The following is a 20,885-nucleotide window of genomic DNA, read 5'->3' as shown; positions in this document are numbered from 1 at the left end:
CCTACCATATTCCTTGAAAATCGGAATAAAATTTTTTTTCTCCTCCCCTTAATTTATTGGCTACAACCTAGAAAGCATCTTGTATGTCGAACACGTGTTGGACATCGACACCCTTCGACATGTGTTTTCGGCACGCGGTCAACACTTCAACACGCATCTCACATGTTTTATTTTAGGTCTAAATTTTATTTTATTACATAAAAATAAAAAATTAATTTATAAGTCAATTTTTGCTGTTATGAAATGTGACATAAAAAATTAATAAGGTACGAAAAATTACTTTTGGTTTATATTTATGTTATGAAATTTGAATATTTGATTGGTTATATAACTTATTATGGACTGTTATATGTATTAAGTATAAATTATATTATATATATTAAAATATTATTTAATATCAAAACGTATCTTGACGTGCCAAAATATGACATTTTTTTAAAATTAATGTGTCAGTATGTCATATCGTGTCTCGTATTTGTGAAACATAGGCTACAGCACCGCCGTTTGGACGTTTTGGAATTAGAGTAATAGATCTATTGTTTCTTTTTTTTTCTTTTCTTTTTTTTTATAGAATAGATCTCCTTATTTGATTACATATGTGTGTGTTAATAACGTTAACTGCATATGCTCGACCTTGCACCAAATATTCAATGTTCCCCTGTAAACTAGCATTGCAAAGAACAAGAATTTAATTAACCTTTGAAAGTTGCATAAAATTGTGTCACAACTAGTCAATCAACAACAGAAGACTTCAAAAACCCACTGGGTGCCTGAATATTTTGTGTCTGTGTAAAACCTGGGTTTTGAGAAGATTCTCCTGAAGCACGATGATAAAACCCTTTCAAGTTCAAACAATTCAACCACAATAACACAGAGATTGGAAAATAAATGCTGGAATCTTATATTTCAACGACTGAAAATTACAAGATACGGTTCAAGCTTAAAGAAAAAGAATTACAATGATCGAAATGTCTACAATCACTGTGAAATCTGTATAGCAGAAAAGGAAAAATAACAGCAAAAAGGGAAATGATAGTGTAGAGCAATTAGAGAGGCTCTACTCTCTCCCAAGGTCCTAATTCCAGTTCAGATTTTCCAATGCCCCACTCTCCTCCCCTTCACACCACTTTTAACCAACTTCTGCTACCTATGCATTCTGTTGGGGGTCACTTTGGGAATAATCCTCTACTAATTCAGCAATGGGCCTGGCCCAAATCCTCCTCCTTTTATCCCTCTTGTACACTTTCATATGCTGGGCTGTATCACATGACAATTTAGAGTATGATATGGCATCAGAATGATGTAGTTATAGCCAATTAAAAAATATAATAAATTAATAAAAAAACAGATGCATTGGTAATGGTAAACTTACCAATTAAAAGTTATCCAGAGGTGAGATATTCAATTTATAAGTTTGACAAATCATTCTTGCATGCTGAATATATGTAAGTCAGTAATGTTCATTCTAGTAATTTGCTTTTATTTTACCGGTAGTCAGTACACTACAGTTGAATTCACATGGAAATAGTTCAAAGAATAAATTGCACCACACGGAAAATTAAGTTAGGTAATCTAGCGAGATGTACTGTCAAGAGACAGAAAACTTTTGTCGAATTGACATTATAATTGAGCATTGCTTGTTGGTTTGAATAGTAATTTTGATAATAAATACATAAATATCAATCTGAATCTCAATGTGCATCTTATGGTTAGAAAATTCAATCTCTTCAGAAATAAATACCCCCAAATTGTTTACCTTCTTCACTGGCAGCACCACTTGCAAAGTTTGACACTGCTGAATTCAAAGCCACTTTTGAAGGTGCAGGACAAGAAGGTTCACAGGCTTCATTGTCCCTGTCCACATTTAACATGCTTATTTTCCTCTTTCTCGACACAATTTCACATCCTGTTGAGATGATAAAGTTCAGTAAAATTTTTCCAAATTAAGAAGCCAAAATAGCTTATAAACAAACAAGTCAAATCAAGATTTGCAAATAATATTTCGTTATATTTCCATACTAATTCATAATCTAATAGAATTCAATTTTTCTTACATTACTTGAACAACTAATTGAAATTATTTATACTTTCTTTCAGAAAAAATTAATAATGCACCACATTGAGAAGAAAATTATATAGGGTATTCAAATTCAGAAATAGTGAAAGCATACCGAGAAAGAAATGCAACAAATATATATTACCTTGGAAATCGGGAGTGCTACTCCCCAGCTTTGGTACCATTGAACTTGAATGCCAATTCACATTATTGTTTGGTGCTGCATAAATTGTCTGAGAATCTGTCATGTCCACCAATCTATGCTCGTGCTCTTCTTTCAGCAACAGTGGATCGGTGAATTGAATGTCCTCCATGCAACTTCCTTGTTTGAATACATGGATTCCACTTTGTTTGGCAAACACTTCTTCTCCTCCGTTTGATGCAGTACACACTACAAAATTCCATTTATTTTCTTCTATATCAGAAAAAATTCCGTCAAGGTTTTCCTGTTTTATATCACAAAGAACTGTATAATCCTCTGTCAGGGGAAACCAATGGAAATCGACTCCTGTATATTTTGAAATGCCGTTGACTTCAATATCGAGCCCAAAAAGGTAAAATTCGAGCGGAATAGCAAAAGATAGAGATATCGCAGGGACCTTGTTACGAAACCAGAAAGAAATTGACGGTCCATTGGTACAGTGCTCAAACCACTCTGGAATCCTTGTTTCTGGCAAGACAAACACTTTGTCTCCACCCTCCTTGTGCAATTCCTGTTAGTCATAATTTATTCATACATTTAGCAAAACCTGTATAGTTTGAGTCAATATAAAATATATTAAATATCAAATCAAATACGTAAGAAAACAAGAACCTCATTCAATAGCATGCTTTTACATTCGGAAGTCAAGGATGGGCAGCCTGTTACACCCAAAGTTCTTATGTTGGGTGAAATCCCTCTTATTTCTTGAAGATTCTTGCAACTTTCCAGAATAAGTTGCATCAAACATTCAGGAAATAGTGTGAGGTCTAAATCTTTCAAGGCTCTGCACTCATATGCTCTGAATTTTTCTAAGTTGGGTGGAATCCCTCCAATTTCCCGAAAATTCTCGCACGAAGATAACAAAATTTCTGTCAAAAAGAGACATTCTTTGATGCTTGCAGGAAGACTTGTGAGATTACACTCATCTAGGAATAATCGTCCCATACTTAAAAACAAAGGGAGACCTTTTCGAATGAATTCATCTGACATATTGCATTTCGAAAGGTTAATATCAAAGGTGTTCTTTAACACCAATGAGCTCACTTGTGCATCACCTTCGTCCAGTTTAGATATAAGCAATCCCTCACATTCCTCAAAATTAAAATTACGAAAATCTCGCATCATCAATATGCTCCGTGGTAACTGAAAAACTCCACAACATGTCAGCATTAGTCTTCCAAGCCTAGTGAGATTTCGAATTGAAAATGGCAGTTCTTTTATGGAAGTGTCTTGGATTTCAAGATATGTTATTTTTTCCATCGGTCCTAATATTTCTGGAAAATTCTCAAGACTAGGACAACATGAAAGCTGGAGTTTTTCAAGAGAGGTCAACTCGATGGGTGGAAAACTCCTAAACTTCTTGCAACCATCAGCGTTCAAGATTTTAAGTTTATTCAGGAATCCAACCGATTTGTGAATTTTATTTAAATTTTCACATTTTGCAAATGATAATTCTTCCAAATTTGGAACACCAGACACGTCAGGTATCTCTGTAATACAATGACAAGAATTAAAATTCAAGACTCTCATATTCACAAACTCCTGCCACCAAAAAAAAGAAGAAAAGAAATCAAGAAAAGGAATCAAATGAATTATAATAGAATGAATATATTAATATAAAAGGCAAAGGAAAAGAGCATATTATACTTACCTTCTTTGACATGAGCCAGTCAATTGATACTAAGCAACTTTCAGGTAACTTCAATATCACAAGATTCTTTGGACGAAAATTAGATGGTAAAGATGGTGAAGGATATCTCCACCATTCTAGTATTCTCAAACTATTTGGAAGATGTTTGGGACCTTCCGAAAAACAACCTTCTCTGATAATAAGTGTTTTGAGGTTTTTCATCTCCTCGAAGGCGTTTCCATCCCATTCAACTACTTCTTCAAATTTGAGGTTGAGGAATTCCAGCATTATTATTTGAATACTACTAGTTCCCTTGAAAGACAAAAACACAGGTCAGCCGTAATACATGCATATATATATTTATGGAGAACAACTAACAGTGAAATAACACTGTCAATAAAAGAAATAAAAGGAAAACAAAAACGGTAAAATTTTAAAGAATATTAAGTATCACAAAAGGAAAACAACAGACAGTGAAATAACACTGTCAACCAAAGATTGTAAACAGAGGTATAAATATAGTGAACTAGGTGTCTAACACATACTAATCAAAAGAGATAAATAAAGGTAAAATTTTGAAAAAAAAACCATCCAAATCAGTCTTACCGTATTATCTTCTAAAACTTGTACTATATCATTGGGGAACCATAATCTACTACGTTTGCCTGGCTCTTCTGGGGCTTCCTGTCGGACAATTTCTTTACCCATGTCCTCTATCAGGTCATGCAATGTTACACGATGAGATACATTAATCTTTATGAGAGACTTTTCAATCAACACTCCAATACCATATTCTGGGCAGATACCATGATGAGCATAAAGTAACTTTTTGACATATGCTAAATAATTTCCTTTGAAAAAACAAGCAATATCAAGAAAAATTTTCTGCTCATATTCCCCCAAAGAATGAAAACTTACTTCAAGTATCTTTTGGATCTCTTTATTAGGTATTCTCTCATACAGATCTAATGCAGATTTCCATTCTTCTATCATTTTCCCAAACAAGCAAGAACCCATTACCTCCAATGCCAGTGGAAGGCCAGAAGCAAAAGTTATTGCACGGTTTAAAACGTCCACATAACTTGAATCAACTTTATCAGTTTTAAAAGCATTCCAACTAAGTAATTCAAGAGCTTCTTTGTTATTCAACCCATCTAGCTCATAAGTTTTCTCAACCCCATGACTTGTGAGCAAATGCTTGTCTCTAGTTGTAATGATGATTCTGCTGCCAGAACCAAACCAATCAAGCCCTCCAACAGTTGCCTCCAAATGCTCCAGTTTGTCAACATCATCAAGAACTAAAAGAACCTTCTTCCTCTGGAGCCTATGCTCTATTATTGAAATTCCTTTATTGACACTTGCTAACTTAATATCCTTCTCTCCTACTAAATCAGAAAGAAGTGTCTCTTGGAGACGTTCTAATCCATGTTTAATTGAATTTTCTCTCACATTATCAAGAAAACACAAAGCTTGAAATGAATCAGCAATAGCATTATAAACTGCTCGAGCAACTGTTGTCTTCCCTATTCCCCCAATGCCATGGATCCCTACCATGCGGACTCCATCAGATCGGACATTGAGAAGTGAGATTACTTCTTTCACTTTAGACTCCAATCCAACTGGATACTTTGCAACATGTAGAAGAGCACGATTGATCTTGTTGGAGACCACTTTAACAATCTTCTCAATAAACTCATATTCATTCTCATTCCTGCCCAATTAATGAGTGAAGACATACTAAATGATTCATATTAACATTAAAACCAAATCATAAGAAAAATGGAAAATAAAGAAACAAAAAAAAACATAGGAAGATAAAACAGTACCCTTGTTGTTTGAAATGAAAGCCAGACAAGTCAGCTGCTTGGCTCAGAGCCATCTTCCATTTATGCAACCTCTCCATGTTATCCATAAACCTCTCCTCATGCCTAGTCAATGCCTCACCATAAGTACCTTTATGCTTTCGCACATCAGAAGGGTCAACGTAATAGAAAACTGGCAAAACCAACCGACCATTTTCCTTGATGGAGTGAAGGATATGGACAAGTTCGTCCAAGCAAAATGAAGAAGAAGCATAGTTCTTGGAGAACACAATGATGGAAATCCTGGATTCTTCAATTGCCTTGACAAGTGATGGTGTGATTTCCTCTCCTCTTTGAAGCTCTTTATCATCAATGAAGGTGTGGATTCCTCTGTCAAGAAGAGCTTTGTAGAGATGGCCTGTGAAACCGTGACGAGTATCTTCGCCTCTAAAGCTGAGAAACACATCGTATTTGAATCCATAGCTAAAGGAAGAAGAGCGCAACAATGATTCTTGCCTTGCCATGATTTTTGCTCACAATTCTCAAACTACTATAGATGACTTGGGTTCAGTTGAAGTCGCCAAAGCCCAGTTCTGATGTATTGGACGCTTCGCATGTCTCTACCAAAGCCCACTCCTATGATAAACTTGTCATAGTCATATTATTTCCAATGCTGCATTAAATAAAAAACAAAACAAAACAGTTGCAATGCAATAAACTTTTCTTGAACTATCAGTCAAATTCTAAAAGAAAAAAATTAGGTGAATTTTAAACATGCAGCACAATTTAGTATATTTAAAAATGTAGTTATTATTTTTCAAAAAAAAAATATATATTTACAATAATTGAACTCCATTATTTATATTTAAAATATGATCCTTTGGTAAAATTTGTTTTGGATGGATTAAATAAGACGAGTGGAGGAGAAGGTGTCGAGCTTTTCCAAACTGATATAATTCTATCTCACTATCTGAACATAGAGCTAAACATCGATCAATCAAGATTCAACAAGTTTAAACTAGGGTCCGTTTCGATAAACATTAAAAGAGAAAAAAAAATTATATCTCATTTATTTTAGAAGAATTTTAAAATTATTTTGCATTTGAATATAATACATGAAAAATATTTTTATATGAAAAAGTTATGTGAATATGAAAATTGCTCTTTTGGAAACTGCATATTTTAATTGAGTGACTTCCGCAATGGATCCTCACACGTCTCGTTTAACATGATCTCAACCGTCCATATTATCTATCCTAATGCTCTCTTCTCTTGATCACCTTTGATTTATATGTTAGACGGTTGAAATTTGTCATGACCTAATCTTGTTTAAATGAGAAGGATACATTCCCTATCACCTTGGAATCCCTTCCTTCAATATTTACAATTGATATGGCCATAAAAAGGGGGAAAAAAAAATTCAATCACAATAAAAACTATATTTACTCCATCTTAATCTCACACATAAGTAACAAAACCTAAATCAAGTGTTCCAAAAATTTAAACCTAAAATTCACAAGCAAGCAAAACACCAATTAAATTAAATTAAATTTAAGATTAACTATTTAAACAATAAAATAGGAAAAGAGAAACAAACAAATACTTGGGAGAGGAAGTGAGGTACTTGTGGCAGGAATGAACGGTTTTGAAGTGGTCAATGTTGAGCCTCTTGTTGATTATGCCAACCTGGAAGTAGATGATGATGTTATTGGAAGGGGACAAATCGACCCTGATCTCATCGACGTTGAACCAGAGCCCAGAGGAAAAGGAGCTGCGTTATTCCAAAGCTTATGCCTCTGTTTCTATTTTGTGTTTTCATTCAGTTTCTTCAACTTGTCGGTTGTGACTTGGATTCAGTTGACTCCTACGATAACTCGTCATAGTCAATTAGTCATATTATTTCCAATAGACTTTTCTTCAACTATCAGTCAAATTTTAAAACAAAACTTACGCGAATTTTAACCACACAGCACAATTTGGTATATTTAAAAAAGTAGTTATTATTTTTTGAAAAAAATATATATAAAATTTCAATATAATATATAATTAAAATAATGGTATATCATTTCTTCTGCCAAACGAGATAAAGTTATCTCGGCAGCCACAAGATTATATCATTTTAAGGGTTAAAGAAATTAATTAAGGGGATAAAATTCATATAAGTTTAATGTTTCTGTTTTTATTACAGAAAAAATTCTTTGTCACACTCACAAAAAAAAAGAAGGATTTGCTTACTATATTGACCATTGTTCAGCTTTTGTTGCAGAATTATAGGGCGTCCTCAAGGGTCTTGAATTTGCTTGGGCTAGAGGTTGGAGACGCTGCATCCTAGAAAGTGATTCAAGCTCAATTATCACTTTGTTCTCTAGTAGTGGAAGAGCAGCTCGAGAGTCTCGTAGTGACTCGGATTCAAGCATGATTACAAAAGAATTGGGAAGTTCACCTGGTTCGTGTTTTTAGAGAAGGAAATAGTTGTGCAGATTGACTTTCTAAATATTCTTTAGATTATCCTGTTGAGAATAATTTGTGTGTTTTTTCAAACCCTTCCCCTGATATTTGGCCTTTATATTGGGCTGATTTGTCTTTGTCTTGTTATTTTAGAACGATTTTATTGAATTGATCTCTTTGGGGTGTTATTGTTAACCCCCTTAGATTACCAAAAAAAAAATTATTATTTAATATCAGAATGTATCCCCACGTGTCAAAATTTAATTATTTTTAAAATTAATGTGTTAGCGTGTCATGTTTCGTGTAGATGTTGATGTCCGTGCAGGTGTTGGTGTCAGTCTCAATGCAACATAAATGTATCCCACTAAATGGTCTATGGTGAACTTTTTAAACATGTTATAATAAGTGAATCTCCTTCTCTGATTTATTTATATTTCCAATATGGTCCTTAGGTAAATTTTGCTTTGAATGGAATAAATAAAGACATTGACTGTACTGTCATGTTTCTTCATAAAATATACCTGAATGTCACAGATTCTAAATATTTTTTTAAACTGTCTCGACACCATAGTCATTGAGTGATGTAGCAACTATGAATGGGATGCATGGCACATTCTCAGTGCCATGTAAAGCTTAGGAGGCTTGAGTGGACCAAAGTCGTTACAAGGTGTAGTAACTTTGATGAGCAATCCCTTTCATTTCTTTTAATTTGGGGAATCATGTGTGTTTTCTTCTTCACTCTTTCTCAAGGTCCCATCTCTTTGATCTCCACTCTAATCCAATGCCTTTTTTCTGCCCTTCTCTCTGTTCCAGCTTGACTGACTTAATAGTGTACATGACTCTGCAAAACTAACCTCATGCTTCCCTACCTTTCTCTAAATATTTTGTTGAGGAGGGTGGCATTCTTGTGTTGGAAACTTAGCCACGGAAGTCATATGAAAGCAATCGTAATACCTCGGAGGTAATAATTAGCTTGCCTTCTTTTCAGTTATTAACAATTTTATATTTAAGGGAGTACTAAGAAGTGGAAACTTTTACATAATATGACAAGTGTCATCCTTGTCTAGCGACTATGGTGCAAAGAATAAAAAAATAATTTTACAAATGGCCAATGGCCAAAGTCGCTACATCAGTCAGCGACTATCATGGCTACCTTACCCCTTGCTCAATTAATCAGTAAGCTTGGCAGCTGTTTGGTATTATAAAATCTACTTTTATGCTTCTTTTCATTTGTAAAAGCATCTTATATTCATTCATGTAAGAGGAAGATTATTTATTTGTTTTTATACCATTTTACCTTATTTTGTTTTTGACAAGTGGCTTGTATATGTGATTTTTCAGATACTTTCAATAAGTGATGAAAATCGTCAAGAACATGATGATACAATAGCTGACGAGGGCATTCTTTTTGATAACTCAAATGATGCTACAACTATGGTAGAAGGCAATATAGAAGAAACAAATGAAACACTTAATACTGAAGAACTGGAAAAAAAAAATGGTGATTTCACAAGGCACAAGTGACCAGATTGGATCACTGTTGACCTTCGTTCTGATAAAAAGAAGATTAAAGATGCTGTCAAGAAAATGTATGACATTCAGGCCAAGCAATTGAATACTTTGATCAGGAAATAGAAATGGCAGTGTATTTAGGTCTGATACATTTAAAAAATCGTTTGTAATGAAAAATGATCAGGGTACTGCATCATGCTGGTAATTGACAATTTCAATGCTAAAAGTTTCATTACATTGTGTTTTCCAAATGAGTTTTTATGTGTATTCCAAATATGGGTTTCCAAACAAGAATAAATATCAATAACAGAGGTATACAGCCAGAAAAATTCTGCATACAAATAATGGGGAAATACATGATTCTACATTGTTGATTCTTTCCATGTACAACCAGCAGCAGAATCAGAATAATCATCAACTAATCTGTCAAATTAATCAACTAAACAACAAAATCCTTCATACATGCTACAGTTTCAACAAAGGACTTCCTGAACACAGTGTTTACTCACAAATCAAAAATCTGAAATAAAGTGGACTTCAATGTACAAGTCAGACATTGAATCAGAAGGCTCCCGTTACTTATTTCACAATACTCCCCAATTCATATACCATATCAAAAATCACTGACAATAGAAACTCAGGACTAATATACATATCAGCATAGTCCTAAATTTAAATTATGATTCTCATGTTCAGTTTACTTCAATGGCTATACCTATATCACAATATTCAGGCATTGTGTTTAAGGAAGCAAACACGACATAATATATGACTAGACAGCATAGAACCAAAAAAAGAAAAAAGATACAGCTCATACATGCTAACATTTACAGGAAAATGATGACTCAATATCACTGGGCATACACATAATGAATAAATACATCACAAAATCAGAATCTGTAGGGATATTTTTTAAAGTAAAACTAGATTAGATTATTCTTGCCAACAACGAAGTTGATATTTTATTAGATGAGATTTACAAAGTAGTTGATGAAACAAAAAGTTATATTTGTAAGAAACAACGATTTTAAAGAAAAGTTTAATATTCCACCAAAAAGAAAATCCAAAATCTGCTTTGCTTAGTAAGAAGTGAAAAAAACAACAATTATTAGCTACAGCGCCACCGTTTGAACGTTTTATGTTAATATCCTAAATTATCCACGTGTACATTTAGAGTTAGTTCTAACTAACTTAGAGATTAGCCTTTTAGTTACAGAATTTGTTACCTGTTAGCTTTTCTGTTGAGCTTAGTTGTTTAGCTTTTAGCTTAGTTCAGTTACTATATATATTTAGTAACTTTGTAATCTGTTTCTCAAGAATCAATAATATGAAATTCTTTCATTTATTCTCTGAAAGTGGTTCATGTTATTTCCAGATCAGCTTCTAATTCATCACCTCTCAGCAAACTCAGATGCAGTTGACACAATTTTCCTACTCACTCAAATGTGTAAGCACCCTTGAAGCTTCTGATACCAATGTTCTCATTTCTCCTCATATTCCTAGTTTTCATGATACTAATGCTCAGTATGTAGAAAAATTGAGGCATCATTGCAGATGAAGTCTTTTACTAGTTTCAATTTTTCCCTGACCTCTTCATTTTGAGCAGTGGTGGCCGATTTATCTTTCAAAAGTCTTTTACTTCTCATCTTCAAGAGAAGCATAAAATGCTTCTGTTTCTACATCATCTTGACTTAGCTCAATTTGATTTTTGAAAGACACCTCAATTGTGGTTGGCAACACTGCAAAACGTTTGTGTGTATTTCTTGTCCTCTGGGGGGCCTGAATATATTGTGTCTATGTAAAACCTGGGTTTTGAGAAGATTCTCCTGAAGCATGACAATTTAGAGTATGATCAATCATCAGAATGGTGTAGTTATAGCCAATTAAAAAAATATAATAAATTAATATAAACAGATGCATTAGTTCAAAGAATAAATTGCACAACACGGCAAATTAAGTTAGGTAATCTAGGGAGATGTACTGTCAAGAGACTGAAAACTTTTGTGGAATTGACATTATAATTGAACCTCGCTTGTTGGTTTGAATAGTAATTTTGATAACAAGTAAATAAATATGAATCTGAATCTTAATGTGCATCTCCTGGTTAGAAAATTCAATATCTTCAGAAATAAATACCCCCAAATTGTTTACCTTCTTCACTGGCAGCACCACTAGCAAAGTTTCACACTGCTGAATTCAAAGCCACTTTTGAAGGTGCAGGACAAGAAGGTTCACATGCTTCATTATCCAAGTCCACATTTAACATACCTATTTTCCTCTTTCTGGACACAATTTCACATCCTGTTGAGATGATAAAGTTGAGTAAATTTTTCCAAATTAAGAAGCCAAAATAGCTTATAAACAAACAAGTCAAATCAAAATTTGCAAATATTATTTCGTTATATTTCCATACTAATTCATTATCTTATAGAATTTAATTTCTCATACATTACTTGAACAACTAACTAAAATTATTTATACTTTCTTCTAGAAAAAATTAATAACGCACTACGCTCAAACCAGTGGCAAGTAAATTCGAAAATATTGAAAGCATACCGAGAAAGAAATGCAACCAATGTATTTTACCTTGGAAATCGGGAGTGCCACTCCCCAGCTTTGGTACCACTGAATTTGAATGCCAATTCACATTATTGTTTGGTGCTGCGTAAATCGTCTGAGAATCTGTCATGTCTTCCAAATTATGCTCATGCTCTTCTTTCAGCAACAGTGGATCGGTGAATTGAATGTCCTCCATGCGACTTCCTTGTTTGAATACATGGATTCCACTTTGTTTGACAACAAACACTTCTTCTTCTATCTTTGATGCAGTACACACCACATAATTCCATTTATTTTCTTCTATATCAGAAAAAATTCCGTCAAGTTTTTCTTGTTTTATATCACAAAGAACTGTATAATCCCCTACCAGGGGATTCCAATTGAAACCCACTCCTGTAACTTTTGAAATGCCATTGACTTCAATATTGAGCTCAAAATAGTGAAATTTGAATCGAATAGCAAAAAATATAGATATCACAGGGACCTTGTTACGAAACCAGAAAGTAATTGACGGTCCATTGGTACAATGCTCAAACCACTCTGGAATACTTGCTTCTGGCAAGAGAAACACTCTATCTCCACCCTCCTCGTGCAATACCTGTTAGTCATAATTTATTCATACATTTAGCCAAACCTGTATAGTTTGAGTCAACGTGAAATATATGAAATATCAAATTAAATACGTAAAAAAACAAGAACCTCATTCAGTAACATGCTTCTACACTCGGAAGTCAAGGATGGGCATTCTGTTGCACACAAAGTTCTTATGTTGGGTGAAATCCCTCTAATTTCTTGAAGATTCTCGCAATTTCTCAAAATAAGTGTCGTCAAACATCCAGGAAATAGTGTGAGGTCTAAATCTTTCAAGGAGTCGCAATTATATGCTTCGAATGTTTCTAAGTTGGGTGGAATTCCTCCAATTTCCCAAAAATTCTCGCACACAAATAACTCAATTTCTGTCAAAAAAAGACATTCTTTGATACATGCAGGAAGACTTGTGAGATTACATTGGGATAGGCGTAATCGTTGCATATTGAAAAACAAAGGGAGACCTTTTCGAATGAATTCGTCTGACATATTGCATTTCGAAATATGAATATCAGAGGTGTTCTTAAACACTGATAAGCTCACTCCTTCGTCCTGTTTAGATATAAGCAATCCCTCACATTCCACAAAATTAAAATTACGAAAATCTCGCATCATCAAAATGCTCCTTGGTAACTGAAAAACTCCACAACGTCTCAGCTTTAGATAATGAAGCCGAGTGAGATTTTGAATTGAAAATGGCAGTTCTTTTATGGAAGTGTCTCGGATTTCAAGATGCCATATATTTTCCATCTTTTCTAATATTTCTGGAAAATTCTCAAGACAAGGACAACATGAAAGCTGGAGTTTTTCAAGAGAGGTCAACTCGATGGGTGGAAAACTCCTAAACTTCTTGCAACCATCAGCGTTCAAGATTTTAAGTTTATTCAGGAATCCAACTGATTTGTGAATTTTAATTAAATTATCACAACATTCAAATGATAATTCTTCCAAATTTGGAACACCAGACACATCAGGTATCTCTGTAACACAATGACAACCATTAAAATTCAAAACTCTCATATTCACAAACTCCTGCCACCAAAAAAAAGAAGAAAAGAAATCAAGAAACAAGAATCAAATGAATTATAATAGAATGAATATATTGATATAAAAGACCAAGAAAAGGAACATATTATACTTACCTTATTTGACATGAGCGAATCAATTGACACTAAGCGACTTTGGGGTAACTCCAGTATCACAAGTTTCTTTGGATGAAAATTAGACGGTAAAGATGGAGAAGGATATCTCCACCATTCCAGTACTCTCAAACTATTTGGAAGATGTTTGGGATCTTCCGAAAAACAAAATTTTCTAATAATAAGTGTTTTGAGGTTTTTCATCTCCTTGAAGGCGTTTCCATCCCATTCAACTACTTCTTCAAATTTGAGGTTGAGGAAATCCAACATTATTATTTGAATACTACTAGTTCCCTTTAAAGACAAAAACACAGGTCAACCATAATACATGCATATATATTTATGGAGAACAATAGACAGTGAAATAACACTGTCAACAAAAGAAATCAAAGGAAAACAATAAAAATAAAAAATTTAGTGAATATTAAGTATCATAAAAGGAAAACAACAGATAGAGGAATAACACTGTCAACCAAAGATTGTAAACAAAGGTATAAATATAGTGACCTTGATGTCTAGCACATAATAATCAAAAGAGATAAATAAAGGTAAAAAATTTAAAACAAAACCATCCATATTAGTCTTACCGTATTATCTTCTAAAACTTGAACTATATCATCGGGGAACCATAATCTACTACGTTTGCCTGGCTCTTCTGGGGCTTCTCGTCGGACAACTTCTTTACCCATGTCCTCTATCAGGTCATGCAATGTTACATGACTAGATACATTAATCTTTATGAGAGACTTTTCAATCAACACTCCAATACCATATTCCGGGCAGATACCATGATGAGCATAAAGCAACTTTTTGACATATGCTAAATCATTTCCTTTGAAGCAACAAGCAATATCAAGAAAAAATTTCTGCTCATATTCCTCCAAAGAATGAAAACTTACTTCGAGTATCTTTTGGATCTCTTTATTAGGAATTCTTCCATACTGATCTAATGCAGATTCCCAGTCTTCTATCCTTTTTCCAAACAAGTTGGAACCTATTACCTCCAATGCCAATGGAAGGCCAGAAGCAAAAGTTATTGCACGGTTTAAAATGTCCACATAACTCGAATCAACTTTGTCAGTTTTAAAAGCATTCCAACTAAGTAATTGAAGAGCTTCTTTGTTATTCAACCCATCTAGCTCATAAGTTTTCTCAACCCCATGACTTGTTAACAAATGCTTGTCCCTAGTTGTAATGATGATTCTGCTGCCAGAACCAAACCAATCAAGCCCTCCAACAGTTGCCTCCAAGTGCTCCAGTTTGTCAACATCATCAAGAACTAAAAGAACCTTCATCCTCTGGAGCCTATGCTCTATTATTGGGATTCCTTTATTGACACTTGATAACTTGATGTCCTTCTCTCCGACTAAATCAGAAAGAAGGGTCTCCTGGAGATGTTCGAATCCATGTTTAATTGAATTTTCTCTCATATTATCAAGAAAACACAAAGCTTCAAATGAATCAGCAATAACATTATAAACTGCTCGAGCAACTGTTGTCTTCCCAATTCCCCCAATGCCATGGATCCCGATCATACGGACTCCATCAGATCGGACATTGAGAAGTGAGATTACTTCTTTCACTTTAGACTCCAATCCAACTCGATACTTCTCAACATGTAAAGGAGTGCGATTAATCTTGTTGGAGACCTCTTTAATAATCTTCTGAATAAACTCATATTCATTCTCATTCCTGCCCAATTAATTAGTGAAGTCATACTAAATGATTCATATTAACATTAAAACCAAATCATAAGACAAATAGAAAATAAAGAAACAAAAAAACATAGGAAGATAAAAACAGTACCCTTCTTGTTTGAAATGAAAGCCAGACAAGTGAGCTACTTGACGCAGAGCCATCCTCCATTTCCGCACCTTCTCCATGTCATCCTTAAACCTCTTCTCATGTGTAGCAAGTGCTTCTTCATAGCTACCTCTCTGATGTCGCACGTCAGAAGGGTCAACGTAATAGAAAACTGGCAAAATCAACCGACCCTTTTCCTTGATGGAGTGAAGGATATGGACAAGTTCATCCAAGCAAAATGACGAAGAAGCATAGTTCTTAGAGAACACAGTGATGGCAATCCTGGATTCTTCAATTGCATTGACAAGTGATGGTGTGATTTCCTCTCCTCTTTGAAGCTCTTTATCATCAATGAAGGTGTGGATTCCTTTGTCATGAAGGGCTTTGTAGAGATTGCCAGTGAAACCGCGACGAGTATCTTCGCCTCTAAAGCTGATAAACACATCGTATTTCCATCCATAGCTGAAGGAAGAAGAGGGCAACAATGATTCTTGCCTTGCCATGAATTTTGCTCACAGTTCTCAAACTGCAGACAGATGTTTGGAAACACAGTTTGGTAAAGTACATTAAAAGTTGGTCTTTTTTTTGTAAACAAAACAGCACGCGGAGTTGACTTCTTTGCCTTTCTTCGAAGTATCATTTTCTAAGTTAAGGAAATTTCTTCGAAGTTTCCTTGTGCTAATATATATTTTGTTTTTGGTAATTTGACTAATATATATTTTGTTTTTGGTACTTTTTTCTGTAATTTCTTCTCCCATCTTAACCCCTCGAATGACTTCACGTGATGATTTTTTTAATGGGTCCGTTGATAGTATTTGTTTTGGATGGATTAAATAAGACGAGTGGTGGAGAAGGTGTCGAGCTTTTCCTAACTGATATAATTTTATCTCACTATTTGAACAAGAGTTAAACATTTACGAAGCACCAACACTTTATTTCTGCGGGTTATTGTGCCTACTCCCCTTTTGCCTACTTTTACCTATCCCTCTCAACATCGTTGAATTACAATCTCTGTTGTAAATAATATTGATTTAGTTTTTATTTAGTCATTTATTGTTGTATTGGGCCAAGCCCTTTGTTGTATTGGGCCAAGCCCATTAGGTTAAAAGTAGGTCAAATTATCTCTATAAATAGAGAACCCTTTGTACAGATTATTTACAATTCTATAATATATTAGAATACCCTTTCTCAAGTTGGTATCAGAGCTCTCGATCTGAGGGCTTTGCTTCCGCACATATTATCTTCTCTTTTAACAAAACCCTAATTTCTTTGCCTCTTGCCGCCATTAGCCGCCACCGGAAAATTTTTCCGGGGACCTTTTGGACCAAGGGGACCATTGTTGACCTTATTTTTCCTCCGATCTATCATTCTACGCAGTGTTTCTCCGCCACAAACGACCGAAACACCTCTGATCGCCTCCAATCAGATCTGTCTTCACCGTTTGAACCACTTTCCGGCGACTTTTCAACCGCGACCACCCACAGACAGGTGTGCGCTCACCAGACGACCACACCAGAAAAATCTCAGCCGGCGAAGCCCATCCACGCGCTCTCACGCGCCGCCCCTTTCCCGGCGAGTGAATCCCACGCGCAGCTCCTTTCTCCGGTGCGTGGAGGCGCGTGCGGCCGTGTTTTTGGACCGGACCACCACCATTCTTCTCGTCTTTTTGTCTTCTGTCTGGATCTATAATTATTTTTCTGATCAGAGGTCATTTGATATTCTGTTTGGTTGATTTTATCGCTGGTTGTTAACTTTTTTTGTTAAAGAATGGCTGAGCATGATAGTTCTTCGATCTTATCTGGTAAGAGCACACGTTCTATATCTCTTCTTGCTTCTTGCACTGATTTTAAAACCTCATGGATTTTGGATTCTGGTGCAACTGATCATATGGCTTGTCGTACTGAGTTATTTTGTTCTTATCATCCTACTGTTGGTAGTCATACTATATCCGTAGCTGATGGATCCCATAAATCAGTTATTGGTTCTGGTAACATTCAAATTCAACCTTCCTTGTTTCTTAAAAATGTTCTTTATGTTCCTCAGCTTTCTAATCTTATCTCCACTCAAAAACTTACAACTGATTTGAATTGTTCTATCACATTTTTTCCTTCTCATTGTCTTATTCAGGATCTTACCACGAAGAAGACAATTGGAGTTGCTAATGAACAGGATGGGTTGTATCATCTCCTTCCAGACCATGCTAGCAAAAATCAGTTATTAATGACACGTCATCCTTCTACTGCAGAGTCTATGATTTGGCTCCATCACAAGCGTCTCGGGCATCCACCATTTAGTCTTTTGAAGTCTATGTTCCCCTCTCTGTTTCTCAATAAGTCGGTTGAGACCTTTCATTGTGATGTTTGTGAATTTGCAAAACACCATCGAGTGTCATTTCCTTCTAGCACTATTAAAAGCAGAGAACCTTTTTCTCTTATCCATTCTGATGTTTGGGGCCCTTCTAAAGTGCACAGTGTTTCAGGTGCTAGATGGTTTGTTTCTTTTATTGACGATTGTACTCGGATAACATGGATATACTTGATGAAAGACAAGTCTGAAGTACCAGAGATATTTATTCGGTTTCATCACATGGTTGAGACTCAGTTTGGTAAGGGTATTAAAAGACTCAGATCTGATAATGGTACTGAGTACGTCAATCAACGCCTGTCACAATTCATTTCAGACAGAGGTATGATTCATGAGCTCACATGTGTTGATACCCCTCAACAAAACGGGGTTGCTGAAAGGAAAAATCGTCACCTTCTTGAAGTTGCTAGAGCACTACTTTTTCAGACATCTGTTCCTAGTTCTTATTGGGGAGAAGCAGTATTAGCTGCAACTTTTTTGATCAACCGTTTACCTTCACGGGTCCTTAACAATATCAGTCCTATTCATTCCATGACTTCCTTCTTTCCTTCTGTTCCCATATTGCAGAGCCTTCCACCAAGAGTGTTTGGATGTGTTTCCTTTGTCCATGTTCATAAACAACATCGGAGTAAGTTGGATCCTAGGGCTCTTAAGTGTGTCTTCCTTGGTTATAACCCTTATAAAAAAGGGTACAAGTGTTATCATCCACCAAGTCGGAAATTTTTTGTTTCTATGGATGTCACCTTTCAAGAATCTGAATCTTATTTCCTGGGTCCTCATCGTCAGGGGGAGAATAGTTCTTCAGAAGACTCGTCCCCTTCCTTCTTTGAGTCTGGATCAATCTTCTCTCTTCCTAGTGTGTCTGCTCCTGGTGTGTCAGAACCTTCAAATACACCTGAGATACAACCCATACTGTCTCACCAGCAACCTCAATCGTCTGAACCACTGGTAAGTCCTGAATCTCCTATTTCTTCTGAATCTCCTGTTTCTGATTCTAATATTATTTCCTCTCATGATTTGTCTATTTCTTCTGATATCTCTAATGACTTACCCATTGCTTCTACTTCTGATGACTTACCTATTGCTCTTAGAAAAGGAAAAAGATCTTGTCACAAGAAAACTTGTTCCTCCTGTCCCTCTTGTACTCAATACCCTATCTCCCACTTTGTTTCCTCTGCTAATCTTTCTGTGCAGCACAAAAGCTTTGTTTCAGCACTAGATTCTATTGCAATCCCAAAATCAGTACATGAAGCCTTGAAAGATAGGAATTGGGCTCAAGCCATGCAAGAGGAGATGAATGCTTTGGAGAAAAATAAAACATGGGAGGTTATTGATAGACCCAACGGAAAGAAAGCAGTAGGGTGCAGATGGGTTTATACCCTGAAATATAATTCTGATGGCACTCTTGAGAGATATAAGGCTCGATTAGTGGCCAAAGGTTACACTCAAACCTATGGTATTGATTATGAAGAAACCTTTGCTCCAGTTGCAAAGATGAATACAGTGAAAATCTTGTTATCCCTTGCTGCCCATTACAATTGGGATATAAATCAATTTGATGTGAAAAATGCTTTCCTCAATGGTGAGTTAGAAGAAGAAGTCTACATGGAAATCCCGCCTGGTTTTGATTCTGTGAAGGGGGAAAATAAAGTTTGTAGATTAAAAAAGGCCTTATATGGATTGAAGCAGTCACCTCGTGCTTGGTTTGGAAGATTTACTAAGGTTATGATGACCTTAGGATACAGACAGAGCCAAGGAGATCACACTCTTTTCTTCAAGCACTCCCAAAATGGGAAGCTTACTGTGCTCCTTGTATATGTTGATGATATTATTATCACAGGTGATGATTTTGTGGAGAGACAGATTCTGCAAACACGGCTTGCCTCTGAGTTTGAAATCAAAGACCTTGGGAAACTGAGATATTTCCTAGGGATAGAAGTAGCTCATTCAAGCAAAGGAATTTTTATCAGCCAGAGGAAATATGTTCTTGATCTTCTCAAAGAAGCAGGAAAGCTCGGGTGTAAACCCTCTAATACTCCTATTGAGCAGAATCACAAGATGGGCTATGAAGAAGAGAGTCCTCCAGTTGATAAAGGACAATATCAACGGCTAGTTGGGAAATTGATATATTTGGCTCATACTAGACCAGACCTAGCTTATGCTGTTAGTGTTGTCAGTCAGTTTATGCACGATCCAAAAGAAAAACACATGCAGGCAGTAGAGAGAATTCTTCAGTATCTTAAAGGTACTCCTGGTAAAGGATTGTTATTCCGACGTGATGGCAATCTATCTTTAGAAGTCTACACAGATGCTGATTATGCTGGATCCGTGACTGACCGTCGTTCTACCACTGGTTATTGCATGTTTCTTTGCGGTAACTTAGTGTCATGGAAAAGTAAGAAACAAGATGTGGTTGCCAGATCAAGTGCAGAAGCTGAATTTCGAGCTATGGCTCAAGGCATTTGTGAGTTACTGTGGCTGAAAATTGTTCTTGATGATCTCAAAATAAAATGTGAGGGACCTATGAAGCTGCTATGTGATAATAAGTCCGCTATTTGTATAGCTCATAATCCAGTTCAACATGATCGGACTAAACATATTGAGGTTGACCGCCATTTCATCAAAGAGAAACTTGATAGCGGGTTGATTACCACTCCATACATTCCCACTGGGCGTCAATTGGCTGATCTATTAATAAAGGGGCTTTCTTCAGGCAGATTTCAAGAACTTACTAGCAAGCTGGGAATGATAAATATTTATTCCTCAGCTTGAGGGGGAGTGT

General features: G+C 35.5%; 1 protein-coding gene across 1 annotated transcript; it reads right to left on the bottom strand.

Moving 5' to 3' along the window:
- Nucleotides 1-896: 896 nt before the first annotated feature.
- Nucleotides 897-16,275, bottom strand: LOC133312550 (uncharacterized). The gene is made up of 11 exons (XM_061513766.1): nucleotides 15,722-16,275; nucleotides 14,524-15,628; nucleotides 14,000-14,230; nucleotides 12,909-13,826; nucleotides 12,237-12,807; nucleotides 5,715-6,222; nucleotides 4,495-5,599; nucleotides 2,871-3,800; nucleotides 2,202-2,769; nucleotides 1,757-1,906; nucleotides 897-1,257 (listed from the first exon to the last, which is right to left on the bottom strand). Exons 1-11 carry the CDS (start codon nucleotides 16,240-16,242, stop codon nucleotides 1,148-1,150), a joined length of 6,717 nt encoding a protein of 2,238 aa, XP_061369750.1. The 5' UTR covers nucleotides 16,243-16,275; the 3' UTR covers nucleotides 897-1,147.
- Nucleotides 16,276-20,885: the final 4,610 nt, after the last annotated feature.

The sequence above is a fragment of the Gastrolobium bilobum genome, unplaced genomic scaffold, assembly GCF_033153095.1.
Source record: "Gastrolobium bilobum isolate Gb01-03AN ecotype WA unplaced genomic scaffold, APGP_CSIRO_Gbil_v1 utg20371, whole genome shotgun sequence".
NCBI lineage: Eukaryota > Viridiplantae > Streptophyta > Magnoliopsida > Fabales > Fabaceae > Gastrolobium > Gastrolobium bilobum.
Note: the sequence above shows the minus strand (reverse complement) of the source record. Positions and strands in the feature narration are given on the sequence as shown.

Excerpts from the sequence above, each read along its gene's own strand:
- LOC133312550 (XM_061513766.1), bottom strand. The coding sequence starts at position 16,242 with ATGGCAAGGCAAGAATCATTGTTGCCCTCTTCTTCCTTCAGCTATGGA. Across the intron at positions 15,629-15,721 it reads TACTGTTTTTATCTTCCTAT|GAATGAGAATGAATATGAGT; the intron begins GTTTTTTTGTTT and ends TTAATTGGGCAG. Across the intron at positions 1,907-2,201 it reads TAGCACTCCCGATTTCCAAG|GATGTGAAATTGTGTCGAGA; the intron begins GTAATATATATT and ends TCATCTCAACAG.